General features: G+C 36.8%; 1 protein-coding gene across 2 annotated transcripts in view; it reads right to left on the minus strand.

The window, feature by feature from the left end:
- The window catches only part of RIF1 (replication timing regulatory factor 1), a 41,674-nt gene that overhangs the window by 6,386 nt on the left and 17,249 nt on the right, over window positions 1-18,039 (minus strand). For both annotated transcript variants that reach the window (XM_087950049.1, XM_087950048.1), the window contains exons 15-29: window positions 17,611-17,697; window positions 15,220-15,293; window positions 14,738-14,918; window positions 13,991-14,098; window positions 13,761-13,910; window positions 13,572-13,671; window positions 12,737-13,001; window positions 11,149-11,191; window positions 9,773-9,975; window positions 8,592-8,691; window positions 8,286-8,417; window positions 7,843-7,988; window positions 7,290-7,379; window positions 5,534-5,600; window positions 1,774-4,980 (exon numbers count right to left, since the gene is read on the minus strand). In XM_087950049.1, the coding sequence (XP_087806175.1) occupies window positions 1,774-4,980; window positions 5,534-5,600; window positions 7,290-7,379; window positions 7,843-7,988; window positions 8,286-8,417; window positions 8,592-8,691; window positions 9,773-9,975; window positions 11,149-11,191; window positions 12,737-13,001; window positions 13,572-13,671; window positions 13,761-13,910; window positions 13,991-14,098; window positions 14,738-14,918; window positions 15,220-15,293; window positions 17,611-17,697 (4,953 nt within the window). The remainder of the gene's footprint in view (window positions 1-1,773; window positions 4,981-5,533; window positions 5,601-7,289; window positions 7,380-7,842; window positions 7,989-8,285; window positions 8,418-8,591; window positions 8,692-9,772; window positions 9,976-11,148; window positions 11,192-12,736; window positions 13,002-13,571; window positions 13,672-13,760; window positions 13,911-13,990; window positions 14,099-14,737; window positions 14,919-15,219; window positions 15,294-17,610; window positions 17,698-18,039) is intronic.

The raw sequence follows: 18,039 nt of genomic DNA on the forward strand, positions 1-18,039 counted from the left end.
ATTTATCTAGGTTCCCACAAAGTAGACATGCTCTCCCAGGAAAGTCATGTACCTACAAAGCCAAATGAATGAATATTACAGTGAATATTATGGTGATATTTTAAAACTGGAATGCTAAACACATTTCCTTGAGGAAGCAGCACTTATTGGTGATGTAATAGGGAATTGTACTGCTAATAGTACTGGGCAAATTAAGTGATAGGTCGCACATAAATAAAACAGGAATAATGAACTTCCTTTTTTCATATTTCATTGGAATCCAAGTTAAAAGACCATGGATTTACATTATACTTTGGACAGAAAGATACTAAATGCTATCCTTTTCTTAACTCATTGAGGTTCCTTCATTAACAACACTTGTAAGTAGCCTTTAAACTCCACTAAGTGGAATACAGATAGTCCTTGACTCTCCTGTTTAGTAACATTCAGTTATAGTGGGACTGAAATTGTAAGTTTACAATCAGACCTCACATTTTTTTAAACTGTTGCAGCATCTTGTGAGATATTATATATATATGTATGTATGTATGTATGTATGTATGTATGGCATTCAGCTTTGTTCGGGTATTTTCCCACGTCATTGTAGTTGTGCTTTTAAAGTTGTAGCAACGTTTCGGCAGAATCTCATCTGCCATCATCAGGCTTCTGTAATTATATAATATTATATATTATATAATATATATATAATTTATATGAGATATTATTTATATATATATATTTATATATATATTTATATATATAGAAGCACAGAGCCGAAGACACAAGCCTGAAGATGATGAATGAGACTTCATCGAAACGTTGCCTAGATACTTCTAATCTTACGCGGGAGAAAACCCGAATAACCAAAGATCCACATACATACATACATACATACATACATACATACATACATATATATACACACACATACACACACACACACATATATACATATACATATATATATCTGACGAGCAAAGTCAATAGAGAAGCTAGCAGTAAAACTGCAAGCCGCAGTCATGGGACATCTCATTTTATGACCAATGATTGACTTAACTGTGGAAGTGAGGCAGTAAACCACATCATCTCACTTAATGACTTCATTACTAATCCCAATTGTAGTCATTACGTGGTGACTACCTGTGGCAAACAATGGCTGTTATAACTTCAGCACATCTGAATACTGGAATTTCAAAAAATTAACTCAAACTTTACATTGTTATTTTTATTCATTAAAATCTCTAAAGTCCTGGCAAAACTGCAGATGCCAGTAGAGAGAAAGAAAATATTATTTAAGTATGTAAACTCTGTGCACAATATTCACTAACCATGGAGTCAAATGAAGGCATATTTTTACACAACCAAACCCATTAAAGAATTATTTGGGGTTGTGACCAATGCATTATCATTTGAATGCCATTAGCACTTCATTTAGGCTCTGTATGAATTACTCCAAATGCCCAACCATCAGGCATAAGAAATAATTTGCTGAATAAAAACATGTGTCAAGTAGGATATAAATGTTCAAGTGGCTGTACAATTACATTAAAATAATGTATTCTATAAACCAAGTAATGAAAATTCCAGTGCTGATCAAAAGATCTCCCTTCACCCAACAGTCTTCCGAGTTTTATTGCTTCAGGCATGCCACATAGACTTTAGTAGCTTAAGAGGCTGGCGAATCATGGATTTCAACTATGGCAAAGAAACTAAAAATATATGTAGGGTTTCAAAGGGAGTTTGGGTAATATGCAAATAATCACAGGTAGAGTGGCACAAATTGCTTAAAAATACCTTGTTTGCAGGTGATGATGACTCTTCCTCTGGTTCTCTTTTGATGGCTCTCTTTAAAATACTTATAGAAGGAGAAGCTGATGGGGACCATAGACAGCGAGCCTGTGTCCCAGTGGGACTTCCACTGACCTTGGCTAAAGAAAGAAAATCAAGTTCTTTACATTTTGGTGGAGAATCCAAGGTGTTACTTTTCTCCTGCCACAAGACTAAGGTTGGACGTTCACTTGGTTCACTTGCTGCATTATCTTCTGCACCTTCTTCCTCACTCGTCTCATTTTCCTGCAGCTCTGCTACCTCAGTGGCAGATGTTACTGTAATCTCTTCTACAATATTCTGAATGACTCCTTCCTCCTCAGGTTGTGCTCCCACAACTTGAATAATTTTGATCTCTGTATCTGTTTCACTTTCCAACTGACCATTTTGGTTACTACTGGCTTCCATTCCAGTCTCTGCTTCTGCGTCAGGTTCTAAACCCTGATCCTTAGCACTGACTTCTTCTGAATGAGAATCCTCTGAATCTGGTTCTAAACCCTGATCCTTGGCAATGACCTCTTCTGAATGAGAATCCACTGAACCTGGTTCTAAACCCTGATCCTTGGCAATGGCCTCTTCTGAATGAGAATCCACTGAACCTGGTTCTAAACCCTGATCCTTGGCAATGGCCTCTTCTGAATGAGAATCCACTGAACCTGGTTCTAAACCCTGATCCTTGGCAATGGCCTCTTCTGAATGAGAATCCACTGAACCTGGTTCTAAACCCTGATCCTTAGCACTGACTTGGTCTGAATGAGAATCCACTGAACCTGGTTCTAAACCCTGATCCTTAGCAATGACCTCTTCTGGATGAGAATCCACCGAACCTGGTTCTAAAGGCTGACCCTGAGCACTAAGCTCTTCTGAATGAGAATCCATTGATCTGGATTCTGAAATTGTTTCAGAGAAAGGAACATCCGGAATTCCTGCAACTGGCTTGTCACTTTCATTTTGGACACATGCTAATTTCTCCGGTTCAACGTTTGGCGTATTGTTTCTTGGGACGCCACTGACAGATTCAGCAACATTGCTGGCCTCTTTCCGATCAGCGGCATCCTTAACAAAAGGCAGCGGGGTGCTTGTTGCACAAGGTTCTATGCTCAGCCTCTCTGCCAAATGAATCTCTTCAGCAACAGGGATCAAGGTCAGGGGCACGGTTACTTTACTGAGGCTCTTCCTTGGTTCTTTTAACTTTGTTTCTGGAGTGCTTGCCTTTTTCGGTTCAGGGGATACTTTTTCCACTTGGGGAGACAGCTTTTCATCACAGCAGTCGCAGCTCCTGGATTTCCTTGTCCGTTTGCTTCTTTTGTGCTGGCATTCGGACACATCTAGAAATCTCTTGGGTGAAGGAAAGGCACTGACAGCGGTAGCAGAAGCATCCTCTTTTGAAACGCCATTTGAGTTGTTAGGTACCACAGAACTTGTGTCGAGAGTATTAGTTTCCTGTCGGTTTTCTAAAATAGGCTCCGAAGTGGATTCCTTCCTGTTAGCAGGCTTTCTCCCTGGATCTGAAGAGGCTCTAGGACATGTCGACCCTGCATTTTCTTTAAGGTTCACACTGGGACGTAACGGGGAAGTACCTTTTTCTTCCTTTGTACCGATTTCCTTTGTATTAGTAGACATCGAAGGCACTTCTGTCTCTCCGCCAGAAGATATTTTCTGCTTTCCTACTGACCTGGTTTGGATTTCTACTGCAGCTTGTGAAGAAAGCTCTTGGCTGTCTGGCTCTTCCTTTGCTTGGTTCCCAGGGGAATCATTTTTTTTCAATTTCCCAGACCGTTTCCTCTTTGCTCCTTCCTCTCTTGTTTCACCGATATCAGTTTCAGAGTTTTCCATACTGGTAAGTAATCCTTGTGAAGCTGCTCTTCTTGTATGATACCGTGGAAATACTTTTAGTTTCTCCACAGATGTATCTGAGCCTGGTTCTTCATGGTCATTGCATTCAGATTTCCCAAGACTCATGTCCAACTCTTCCTGACTGTTCTCTTTAGAGTTTATATTTTCTGTAGCATTGTTTACAGGCCCACATATTGGTGCATCTGTTGCTTTTTCAAGTTTTTCAGCCTTTTCTTTTTGCCCAGAAGTCTCCCTATTTTGTGCCATCTTCTTTGGCAGAATCTTTTCATCATCTTTTTGCTTGGCCTTTTGTTGATTGTTCTCTTTATCTTGGCTATCCACAGCTCCATCAGTTTCTGCTTTTCGTCTTAAAGAACGTCTTAATGTTTTTTGGTTAAGTGAAATGTCAGGGCTTTGGTTAACAACAGACACTGCTTCTTCACAAACTTCTATTTCTGGAGATGTATTCTCTTTGTGCTCTACATTTGGTCCCACATTTTCATTTTTAACTATGTCCAGGAGGACTTTACTCTCCATTGTTGTGCTGTCAGCCATACTGGGGATCTGAGACTGATCATCTAGCAAATGTTCTGCTATTTCCGTGTCCACAGATAATTCCTGCTTATCCTCGCAATGCGTATCAGAAACCTGATTTTTGTCCTCTTGGTCTGATTGCATTTGTTCTGAAGCTTTGTCATCCAAAGTTTTATTTTGTCTAAGACTTGACATCTTCATCTCAACCATGTTGGTAGACTGCAGTTTTGGATCAGGAATGTTTTCTTCTTTGGTTCTTTTTGATTTGACACACATCTCTAGAGCATTTAAGAATTCTAAGCGTGTCCTCTTTGTGCCGGTGACAGTTTTCCTTGCTTTAAGTTTTACACCATCTTTATTCTTCGGATTTGACTTTTCTTTTGAAGAGACATCTGTAGCAACTGTGCTTTCCTTCTGGATAAACGGGCTTGTTAATGTTATAGAAATATTACTAAAAACTGAAGGACTGAAAGGTCTGTTCTCTGAATCATTGAATTTTTCCAAAGTAACAAAGGCTTGCCTTCTGTTCACCACTACCTGTGGTGTTGGTGAAATTATACCACTAGAACCCGAAGAGTTGCTGCTGCAATTAGGAGGATTTTCATTCAAAGTAGAATCTAATATTGGCGATTGTACTGCAACGCAAACATTCAACTCCTCATTTTTCAGATCCAGCTCCTCTTTCTGAAAGTTATTAGGTTGCTCCGTAACAGTAGAAGTAATTTTCTCCAGAGATATATTTGATTTGTAATTTCCAGTTACTGCATGCGGAATGACAAGCTGATGACTTGTTGCCTCTTTTTTCTGCAATTGAACAATTTAAAACATTAGACATTATGAGTTTACTGCTTCCATCATTAACATACCACCCTCTCTATAAAATGATTGCATTAAGCATTTTGTGGGATTTCTAGTCTCTCATCCATGTATCTACTTAATGGGATTAAAACACTGTAACTACTTGGGATGACATTTGTTTTAGTAATTGTTTTTCTATCCTGCCTCTAAAAGTGTTTGGCATTGCTTTAATAAAACGATAAGAACACAATGGTATTAAATTAGTGGCTTGCTCCATTTAAAGATAAACAGCTCTATCAAGAATAAAATGAATTTTTCTCCAATTGAACATCCAAAACCACAGGATTACTAAACACAATATAAGCAAGCCTAGATAATTCTACATATATGTAGAATTATCTATGTTATAAAGCCTGGATTACTGCTAAAGTTTTGTAAAAATAAATAAACAACTGATTTATTTCAGGTAAAATCCTTTCATATAAATCATTTATCAAGAAAACTCTAAAAACATGTTGTGTTATCCTAAACATAAATTACATTCAAAGTAGAAATGTACCTGGGATGTTAATTTGTCCTCTTCTGTCCCTTGTTCTTCCTTTATGTCAACAATGCTTGATTTCTCCCTACAACAAAAATCATTGGTTAAGATGCAGTGAAAATACAGGTGAAACTCGAAAAATTAGAAGATTGTGCAAAAGTTCATTTATTTCAGTAATGCAACTTAAAAGGTGAACCTAATATATGAGATAGACTCATTACATGTAAAGCAAGATAGTTCAAGCCGTGATGTGTCATAATTGAGATGATAATGGCTTACAGCTCATGAAAACCCCAAATCCACAATCTCAGAAAATTAGAATATTGTGAAAAGGTTCAATATTCTAGGCTCAAAATGTCCCACTCTAATCAGCTAATGAAGCCATAACACCTGCAAAGGGTTCCTGAGCCTTTAAATAGTCTCTCAGTCTGGTTCAGTAGGAATCACAATCATGGGAAAGACTGCTGACCTGACAGTTGTGCAGAAAACCATCATTGACACCTTCCATAAGGAGGGAAAGCCTCAAAAAGTAATTGCAAAAGAAGTTGAGATGTTCCCAAAATGCTGTATCAAAGCACACTGATAGAAAGTTATGTGGAAGGGAAAAGTGTGAAAGAAAAAGGTGCACACGCATCAGGGATGACTGCAGCCTGGAGAGGATTGTCAGGAAAAGGCCATTCAAAAGTGTTGGGGACTTTCACAAGGAGTGGACTGAGGCTGGAGTCAGTGCATCAAGAGCCACCACACACAGATGGATCCTGGACATGGGCGTCAAATGTCGTATTCCTCTTGTCAAGCCGCTCCTGAACAACAAACAACATCAGAAGCGTCTTACCTGGGCTAAAGAAAAACAGAACTGGTCTGTTGCTCAGTGGTCCAAAGTCCTCTTTTCTGATGAGAGCAACTTTTGCATCTCATTTGGAAACCAAGGGCCCAGAGTCTGGAGGAAGAATGGAGAGGTACACACTGCAAGATGCTTGAAGTCCAGTGTGAAGTTTCCACAGTCTGTGTTGATTTGGGGAGCCAGGTCATCTGCTGGTGTTGGTCCACTGTGCTTCATTAAGTCCAGGGTCAACGCAGCCCTCTACCAGGAGATTTTGGAGCACTTCATGCTTCCTTCTGCAGACGAGCTTTATGAGGATGTTGACTTCATTTTCCAGCAGGACTTGGCACCTGCCCGCACTGCCAAAAGCACCAAAACCTGGTTCAATGACTGTGGGATTACTGTGCTTGATTGGCCAGCAAACTCGCCTGACCTGAACCCCATAGAGAATCTATGGGGCATTGCCAAGAGAAAGATGAGAGACATGAAACCGAACAATGCAGAAGAGCTGAAGGCCTCTATTGAAGCATCCTGGTCTTCCATAGCACCTCAGCAGTGCCACAGGCTGACAGCTCCCATGCCATGTCGCATTGAGGCAGTAATTGCTGCAAAAGGGGCCCAAACCAAGTCCTGAGTACATAGGCATGCTTATACTTTTCAGAGGTCCGATATTCTATGTACTATCCTTGTTTTATTGATTGCATGTAATATTCTAATTTTCTGAGATTGTGGATTTGGGGTTTTCATGAGCTGTAAGCCATAATCATCTCAATTATGACACATCACGGCTTGACCTATCTTTCTTTGCATGTAATGAGTCTATCTCATATATTAGTTTCACCTTTTTAAGTTGCATTACTGAAATAAATGAACTTTTGCACGATATTCTAATTTTTCGAGTTTCGCCTATACAAACCCTTTAAAAAAATATTTCTGGTGCTTATTACTTACAAAGAATCCTCCTGGTTCTGAGTGTCCTGGGAAAAGAGAACAGCGTCTTGAGACATGTCCAGATTATTATACATGACAGGAATATCATCCCTGAAAAAAATGTATAGAAAGGAACACAACATAAACCAAACTTGTATTTCTGCAGAGGATGTTTGAGGAAATTGAACTCTTTCTTTAGACTATCATTTTCAAAACAATTCTAACTGAGAAATCTAGAAAATATCTAGATTCAAAGTATCTAGAGGACACCATGTGGAGAAGGGTGTTCTCTGGTAAACTCTTCTATACACACAAGCCTGGTTTAGTAAGCTCCTTGCTAGTTATGGAGTGGATATGCAGAGAAAAGTATAGGAGATTATATTCTTCGTTCCTTTGAGGCCATGGAAGCCTGTTCATTGCAAAACCTGCTTCTAGCATTTCCTGACCACAAAAGGAGTAAACTCTAAAGTCAGAAGTTGGCTGGCAAAATATAATGGGTGTAATTTTGACTCCTAAGTTTCATAGCACAGAGAAGATGCAGGCAAAAACTAAGTTAATGTGATTGATGACAAACCTTTTAGTTCTCAGAACTTCTTTTTGGTGCTCTGTTAAGACTCGCTCTTTTGTTTCTACAGGAATGTACACAAAGTCCATAGTGTTTTCTTCTTCCAAAGGAATGTTTTTTATATTTGATTTTGACCGTGAGAATTCTAGCTTTATCTTGTATGAGGAAAAAGCATTAAAAGAGAAAAATAGCTCATAAATAAGCATGGAGTCTGTATCTCAGGCATAACACAAAAAAATGATGCCCACCCCGTCTACAAATGAGTAGGAGACCTTCTGCTCATGTCTGGGAAGGAGAGCAAGTTTGTAAATTGTAAATTTAACTACAATTCTAAATGAAGGACCCCATATCTAGACTACCATGATATGCCTGGGTCTCACTGATATTTCCTATAACTATTAAAGATACAACTACCAAAACTATAATTTTATTAGTAAGCTTCTATGTCTTACCTTTTTAGGTGTAATGTGAAAATCAATATTTTCTTCCTCTGGCTCACCGGTTTGGGCCAGGAATGAGTCCCTTTTTCCATTAGGATTTACTTTTATTCCGCTGATGTTTGCACCCCACTGGGAGTTCTCTGTCTGTTTTAACATATATAAGCATAACTTATTAAAATTAATAAGTTTTATTAAATTATTAAATTAAAATATCAATAATGTGGCTGAACTAAAGCTATATATAAGTTTGTGTTTACTCAGATCAAAGAGAACTGCTAACAAAATTCCAAAATGGAATTGAAAAAAATCAGAACTTACATAATCAGAATAAGAAGTACTAGATCCCTCCATTATATCACAGCTTTCAAATGCAGGCAGTAAGAGTATGAATTTTTGTTTTGCTTTATTTAAAACAGTTCTGCAAGGAAGCATAAAATAGCAGTGAAAATTTGAAAATTGTGGTGATATTTAAAAATGTGTTTTTATCAAAATGTTTATAGCTAAACTTTAAAAAGACCTATATTTTTTCTTTAGTAATTCCAAACATGAAGATATTCCAATTAAAAATGCTTAGAATTCAAATAGAACCTATTTTCACATATACTTTCCCCAAATAATTACTACCTCATTCATATCTATCTTAAACAAATCGAAGAGAAAAAGATTAGAAAAAGAATATCATTGTATTTTCATACAGAATTTCACTGTCAAGTGTATGGTTACATGAAGTTCTAAACACAAGACTACCAGGACAGAATGAACTGAGCTCCAGATCTTTTTTCAAATTCCCAACTCTCCTAAGGCCGATTCTAGTTCTTAACACACACAAAAAGTGAAACATTAATTCACAGCTAAAAACAACTCTCATAAAGTATAATGTCATATAATACTGCATTGTTTAACAATAGCAACCACAGCTTATATAGCCAGAACTTCAAGGACTATTCTGAGTCCCAACTTTTCAGCACTATTGTAGTTCTGCATGGTCACTGAATGAGTCTTCGGTTGAAATATTAGAAAAAGTTATTGAAATTGTTTGTACTTGTCTTTTCTTATTCTCTTTCTTTCTTCTTTCTCTCATTCAATCATTTTTTCTTTCTTCCTCTCTCTTCTTTCTCTCCCCCCTTTCTCTGGACATTTTTTCTTTTTAATATTTTATATATTTTATATTTTTCTTGGTTTGTATGATTTTTTTAATTTTTATATTTTTAAACTGTAATAAAATTATTTTTAATAAAGCCAAGATGTGATCCTTTCTTTCTATCAGTTTTGGTTCTGAGATGCTCAACTGAATGAAGCAACTGGTAGAAATAATAAATTCCTTCCTTCTTGTACAGCCTCTTTTCATGTGACTATATAGAGGGATGCATCAAGCACAGGAAAAACGGTGTCATAAATAGAAGGAATGTCTAGATCCAAATTATGTTATATTATGTTATGTGTCTGTTTTCAGATAATACAAAATGTTACGATGAGCACAAGAACAAAAGATGTCTTACTTAAATTCTTCAGGGTATTCCAGGCTTTCCTCTTTTCCAAATGTTGTATTCCAAAAGCGAGCAGCATGGCTGCTTATATGCCTATTCTTATTTAAAAGCATTATACTTAATAATGGAAAAATCTCTTTCAAGACACAGCTGTCAAAGGTTGCAGTATAGTTTGACTGCAAACAAGTAAGGCTGTCTGCCAGTAACTTTTCACACTAAGAAACAAAAATGGTGTAAGAAATATCATTATTTTTTTTTAAATGAGGTATTAATCTCATTTGCATTTACATAACAAGCATATTGCCCTTTCTAATTTATACCCCGTTCAAATTAAATTTATAACAATTCAAATTAAAAAACAAGTTATCTTCTAAAGGCAATTAGCAATTGGGAACTTGGTTGAACTCTGTTGGCTTAATGGACAGTGTTATTTATTTACTTATTTATTTACAAACCATATATGCAATAAACCTAGATGGCTCATTGTATCACCAGTAAAAATAACAATAAAACACATCACTCATACATGAAGCACTATATTTCCCACCATGTCACTTTAGTGATCCCCAACAATTGGCTAAAAGCCTAATACGGAGATAGTTTGTCATTGCATAAACCTCTGGGATGTTTTCTTGAGTTCTCAGTCTTACTCTATTAGCAGGGAAATAACCAAAGACAGCATCAACGGTACCTCCCAATACAGAGCTTTGCATGCATCAGGAAGGATGTTATGCTTATCCCTACCTATACAGAATATCTTCTCTAGATCTGAAGAGGCAAATAAGGTGGTATAGGAGGTATAGTCCCTGATCTGGCCTTATCACCCATATTTGGAATTGATATAGAAACTCACTGGTAACCAGTGTAGCCCTTGAAAGTCTTGTTAGGATCTGCCTGAAAACATCTACCAAAACATTTTCTGCTGCATTCTGAACCAACTGCAATTTCTGAAGGCCATTTGAAATGGCAATAGCTGTATTTTAACAAAATTTGGCCACAGTATATATTAATCAAGGTAAAAGGATGAGAATCTGATACTGCTGTCAGAATAGGTCCCCACATGCATGCTAGCTAGAAGTGCCACTGCAATCTGCAGTACTCTCCCAGCCAAATCTGTATTTCTATGGCAGAGTACATCTGAATTGGGAATACCTCTCACAAATGAATAAGTGAGCACCATTTATTTATTAAAAGCATTTATAAACTTGACTCAACTTCAGGGGCTTTAGGTGATGTACAAAGTCTATCACAGCACAAAGCACAATATAATAAAACAATAAAAACCATAAGCTGTATTTTTTCCTAAAATTAACTGCAGAACAGCAGCATATTGAATATTGTTACCATTTAGGAATCAGAAAAATAGCTTTTTTCTATATATAAAGTACCTTGAAAATGAGCGCAGGACTTGTTCTAGAGGGATTAGTAGACCTTGCAGAAAAAAAATAGTTTGCACGTAAGTATCTATTCACCTATAAAGTTAACAACTGCAGTTTGACTACAATCTTAAGCTGAAATACAGCTAATAGGTAAGATATACAGTAGATACTGGTTTAGTGAATAGGTTACACTACATATATTAAGGAAAGAGTACACTGAATACATTAAGAAATTATCCAAGTGCTGAGCACTTTATTCAACTATAATATATATTTCATATTCTGCCCTTTCATTCCAAATGATGTTCAAGGTATCACCAAAAATGAAGATAAAAACAGAATGACAACACTAAGCTACTCAAGTCAATTAAAAAAAAACCCTCAGCAAACTGCATTCCAGGAAAGTAAAGCACATTTCAATGAATGAATGCACTAAACGTTTTTCCATTTTTTAAAAAAGTAAAACAAAATTATTTGCTTGCTGCCAGAAGGTAACAGGGATAAACCCACCTGGCAATGAGGGAATACTCACTGAGAATGCCTTCCTGCATTTCTACCAAATATGTTTCTGACGGCCAAAAGACCGAGAGTAGGGACTCACCTGAAGATACTAAAAATCAAGGTTTGTATATAAAACTTCATAGTGATTTGACAGTCCCACAAAAACAGATTAAGACAGTTTATCTTTGTTAAGCAAGTTACATACTCTCTGTAACTTCCCAATCAAGAATCTGGACTCAGCCTTCTGAACAATTTTTAAAGGCAGCCCAGCACTTTCAAATGAGATGCAGCTAAGGTAAATATAATTGTGCCCATATCAACACAAATTAAGGAATGGCCCAATGCTCTGCAACACAATTAAATTGAATTTTTCAGAGAAGGATTAACATTAATCTGTAATCATGTACATACTTCCAGGCTGTTGCTCAACTAAGAAAATTTTAGCTGCATAATCCTGTAAGATTTTTAACAGATCAGTTAATGAGCATATGGGTAAAAAAAATGTCTGCAATCAAAAACCCCAAATCTGTTTTAAGATGAAGCTTTTATGTGATGATCACCTTCTCTTTCCTAGTAGAAAAATGAGCAATCTTTTCCTTGGTGAAGCTTGCTTATGCAGTTGTAATAAATGTTTGATGATAAAGCTACTTGGTTCAAGTAATTTAAAAACTGATATTAAAACCTAGTTTAAAATGGGATGTTTTAATTACAGAACTTTAAATTAGGATGCCACCAATAAAGTATATCTAGAAAGTCAAGAGCTGAAGTAAGAGTCAAAGGGTCTTCCATGATTATGATTACATGCCCTCAAATCAATGTCACCTGTTAGGAACCACAGAGATGCATTTTCTCTGGAATTATCTTTCACTAACCTGGTCTTTCAGGTCTTCCAAAGGTGCATCTCTCACTCCTGTACCTTGTCCACCCATCTTTAATCTGCTTTTGTTCTCTTTTAATTTGCAGTCTTCATGAAAGGCCATCCCAAGCACCATCATCATTACTTCAGATTATTTGTATGAGACAAATTCATCAGAATAACATCAGTGTGCAACTGCTACATCAGTGAAACCCAGCTCTATAATATACATATACTTACTCTATTTTTTGATACAATGCTGTGAAAGGTTTTGCAATAAATCCCAAGACCGCTCTGATGACAGAAGGCAAAGAGATGCGGGCAATGATATTCTGAAGAATACCAACGATCCCAGAAGCAACAGGAGCTAATTGTTCAAAGTCAGATTCCCCGGATATAAGCATCTTAAGAGAGTTTATCAGTATTATCAGAAGTTTCATTACAGAACACAGCTTGCCAAGGGGATTTTTTGACCTTCTGGCCCATTCCGCTAGCTTCTGTGGAGCTGAAGAACAATTTAACATTAATTTTACTTGAAACATAAAAACTTAGTAGCATTTTAAAATGAAAAGTTATTCAGATTCAACCATCCCTCATACCCACTAGTTGCAATATCACTTGTGGGAGGCTTGTGGGTCATGCTTGTGGGCATGCTTGTGGGAGACTTGTGGGTCATGCTTCTCTGTAACCATGTTCTAAAGCTTAGCTTGTTATTATTAAAAGCAGTGGGACAGAAGATGATGAGCAATGGAATGGTGGGAATAGAACAAAGGATACTGTACTTATGACAGCTGCAGGATCTTGGGGTCATGAGAATGCCATTTGTGACCTTTCCAGCCAGCTTTCGGCAAGCAAAGTCAATGGGAGAATTTGGATTTGGGCAAAAAGGGCACAAAATTGGTACATAGCCACGTGAGGACTCAATAACTACATTGCTTAGCGACAATGTTCTGATTGAAAATGTGGTTATAAGGCTGTTGAAGACTATGTGTATTAGGAGAGGTGGAAAAAATATAAAAGAAAAATAGAGATAGGCCACTGAATATTGCAATATCTTCATACTAGCAAATCTTACGTTTATGTGCTGATAGAAATCTCTTATCATAAGGTGCAAAACAGACGCATTCAACTATGACTGTTGTAATATAAGAGAGCCCTTCCAACATGGGTTGATTCTGAAACAGAAATAAGACAGATATGTCAAGACAGCATACAAAGGAACACAGAAATATTTGTGTACTAGGATAAGGGAACCTCCACTTACAAGATGTGCTTCATCTTTTAATCCAGATATTATTTTGGCACAGAGTTCCTCACAGCATGTGTTATCGTCTGCTGTTGCTACTAGTAATGCACAACGGGCAAATGCTTTATACAGTTCTGACCAAGAACGCAATAGTGTTTTCATGGCAAGCTGTAGCAAAACAAATTATATATTAACACACCTTAGATTCTGAATGACAAGTACTACTATAGATATTCAAAGTTTCCTACCTCTGGGAATTCAGAAGATGAAAATATATAGTTTACTGGTAGCAACAGTGCACAGTAAATTGCATTGAAATTATGCTCCAAAGCATCCCCTTGATTGACTTCATTTGTCTAAGGAAAAAAAAAAAGTAGCCCAAATTGAAAACATTGAAAAATTTTAACATTCAAAGCATTTAAAACATTGTTCAGGTAGTCCTCGACTTAAAACAGTTCATTTAATGACATTCGAAGTAACAACGGCACTGAAAAAAGTGACTTAGGGACATTTTCCACACTTATGACCGTTGCAACATCCCCATGGTCACGATTTACATTTGGATGCTTGCCAACTGGTTCATATTTAGGACACTTGCAGTGTCCCAGGGTCACATGATCTTCTTTTGTGACCTTCTGACAAGCAAAGTCTACAGGGAAGCCAGATTCACTGAACAACCGCGTTACTAATTTGACAATTGCAGTGATTCACTTGACAAATGTGGCAAGAAAAGTTGTACAATGGGCAAAACCCACTTAACAAATTTCTCACTTAGCAACATAAATCCTGGGCTCAACTGTGGGCATAAGTCAAGGACTACCTGTATCTAGGTTGACACATGAACTGTTTACTGTTTATATATTTAAGACACATTAAAACCTTAATATTCTTGTTTATTTTTTAAATCTAGTTCTGGAAAGTATTTTTATTTCTGTAGTAATATTTTGGTATCTCTATATAATTGATACTTAACTAGACAAATTAGTTGACTATACCTGTTTAATCCATTCAGTTAATGGGTTAACCATAATACTCCACATTCGCCACAAATATTCCTTATTTTCCAAGTGCATGGCATTTTGACTCACAATTGTGAGTACAGACTCAGTAAAAGCCAGAGGAGACGTAGGGCCAGACAAAGCACAATCCACAAGAGTTTCGTAGTTTGACAAGAATCTAGTTAAGAAAAATAAGTAATTAGAATCAAAATTAAAGAGGTGTATTTTAGCAACTAAATATCCAGTTGTACATAATCAAATTAATTGGTGTAGTTTTAACTTTTAGAGATGGGAAGGGTAGTTAAGTTATACATAAGCAGGATAACACTACCATTTGTTGATGCATTATTGTACTTCACAAGGGTTATTTTAAATAAAGTAGCACTTTCGAATAAACTTCAGTATCAGCATACAGAATTTTTAAAACTATGTTTTTATCATCATATAGATTTTTTAAAAAACTGTTCAGGAATATCTACCTTCTATTTTCAACTCCACATTTCAGAACATCTTCACAGAATAAAAGCTGAACCAGGAACAGTGCTGGAGTTCCCTGACAAGAAAAGAAAACCTAATTATTCAGGCAGTTAAAGTCTATTATTCATTGGAGTAATGTAAAGTTTATTCTGCCTTACCAACTCTGCCCACCATCAACGTTTTCATCATGACTACATTTCTGTTTCACAACTGTCAACCAACATACTTTTATGAAATAATTCAACCCTTCGATATTACCTTGACATTATAAAGGTTGACCTTGTGACCAGGCATTCTTCCTATAGCATCTTGGCTGGCAAAATTATGTAAATTAAACTGCCAAATCCTCAGATCTTCCTGCTTTTAATTAATATGTTAATTGTGTCTAAATTCATATTGCCTTTTAAAAAAATATTCACCTTCTTTCAGGATTTATCAAAGTTTGCGCAAAAGTCTCCACTGAATGTTATTTGAGCTTCTTCATATGGATCTTATTGATATTTAAAGGGGATCTAAGTGACAAAACAACAACCAAGTCTGGTGCCTGTTTTGTAAGTAATCCAACATGAAATATGTCAATAAGAGAATATAATTTCTTCCTTCTAATTATGAATTGTTTGAATTAACTTTAGTTATAATAGCTCCACCATTGATTACTCTACCTGTAATCAATGATCAAACTCTCATGACACTCTGCAAGAACTTTAACCCACTTTTCCATGGTAAATTGCTTTAACTCAATAACATCTGAAAGTTTCCTAATGTGAATTGCTCGTTTCAGGTCTTGCCCTACTATTACAGTACAATAGGGTTTGGTCTGGACTTTGCAATATATTTTGCATTTAATAGCAAGCAGACTATTCTTAAAAATAAGTATGTTTGCATAATTAATATAGAAGAGATAATCTCATATGAGAATGTTGCAATAAATACACAAGTATTTGGATCAAATTACTGGAATTCTTTTCCTTCAAAAACAAAAATACTCAACCATTGCAATGCAACTTAGGGAGCAGTAGCAGACTCCTTGCCTTTATGTGCCTTCCTAACCTAGTTAGTTCTTTCTTTCACTATGTAAAAATGAATTCCGAGCACCATGCAACATATTTCATCTTCCTGACTCTATGAGAGAGAAGATCAGGATAGTTTTTCTATGGCACTTAGGAATATGTTTCTCATTTGTGCCACTTCAGATTTTAATTGTGAATTAGTACATAGTACATTTGATAGGCTGCTGCTCTGGTGGAATAAGGTTATAGTATACAAGACAGGGTCACGTCTTACAGTTAGATATTCCTTTCCTTACAATTTCCTTACAATTGAACACATTTTGTTTAAATGGATTATTTCTTGAATCTAAATGATGAGTGCATTTCTATACAGGAAAAAATAATTAAAAGCAGTTCCTGGTTTTTGAACAGTATGAAAGCTAAACTGGCTTGCTCTCACACTGACATGTTAATCTTTATCTGACTTGGGAATGTCTGTTTCCAATCAATGTCTTAGACTTAAAGGAAATGGACATGACATTCTGACTCATCAGCTTTTGATTTCTGCTTTAGGAGGGTCAACTTAACCAATGTGTAGAAATTCCAAATCCATTCTTCTAATAGTTTAGGAATTTGGACTCTAGTAGGATTAAGAGAACCACTGTTCTGACCCAGGCTTCGTCAAACATAATTAATAACAAACTTGTTTTAAAAGCAAAACCTATTTTATTGCAATGCTGGGAATTACTTTCATTCCCAGCCAGAACTAATTATAAACAGTTCCTCAAGATAAGCAGACACCTTTCAGTATGGTGGAATGTTGCCAAAAACAGAAGTATCCAATTAATTATAACAGAAACCAACCAAAGTACCAGAAGAAACCAACCAGAGTACACAGAGTTTCAAGGAGGACTCGGAATCTATCGAGCTACTTTGCTTCCTGCAAAGGTTTCGTCATTGAGGTCTGACTTTTATCACTTATGGGAGGGGCAATCACCTCCCAGCCTTACTCCTGAGGTGCCCCTTCTGCTTCAGCTGCTCTTGCCTTCTAGCAGCCCTGTGCACACATGCACTGGGAACAGGCTCCCCTGGGTCCTCTGCTTTGCTGCTGCCAGACTCCGAAGGAAGAACCCCACTCCCAGATGGTCCTGATTCCATCCCTGCACCGGATGCAGGACCCTCGTCCAAGTCCTCTCCAGACTCCCTGACTGGTCCCCTTTCTTCCTCATTGTCCAATTCCGCTGCCATCCGCATCGGCTCCCGGTGAACCAAAGCAACCACTTATCAATATCTGTGCCTGGTATCTTACCAGTTGTATTTCTTATAGGAAACAAAGCATGTGGCAATACCATGCTTTGTGTAACTCATCCAAGCAGCATCACACATCATACGTATTGTACTTACATTCAGAAGATCCATGTCAGCAATCTGATAGGCTGGTGATCCCAATACTTTTGGAGGCAATTCTTTAATAGCCACTTCTAGCAAGGGCTAAAACAGAAAAAAGCAAAGCCTTTCATTTAACAGGTAACAAGGTAAAAATATTAACTGGTATCTACATCAGATCAACATGATTAAAATTATAAAATACTCTTCTCCTTTGTTTATATATTCATGTGCATTTGGAAACTGAACATATCATGAAAAAAAATATCAAGATTATCCAAACCAGCGTTCTGCTGCACAGGAAATAAGCACTATTTATAGCTTATAGCTTATCATACAAATATGACTTATCCAAAGGATTATGCTGTATATGAGTGCACATAATAGCAAAATTTGCCCTTAAGCTCTAATAAATGAAATGCTGAATCACTTTTGTAAGTATATAAA

The sequence above is a fragment of the Notechis scutatus genome, chromosome 1 (assembly GCF_049901735.1).
Source record: "Notechis scutatus isolate UNSWTSFEM ecotype Mainland chromosome 1, rNotScu1.2, whole genome shotgun sequence".
Taxonomy (NCBI): Eukaryota; Metazoa; Chordata; class Lepidosauria; order Squamata; family Elapidae; genus Notechis; species Notechis scutatus.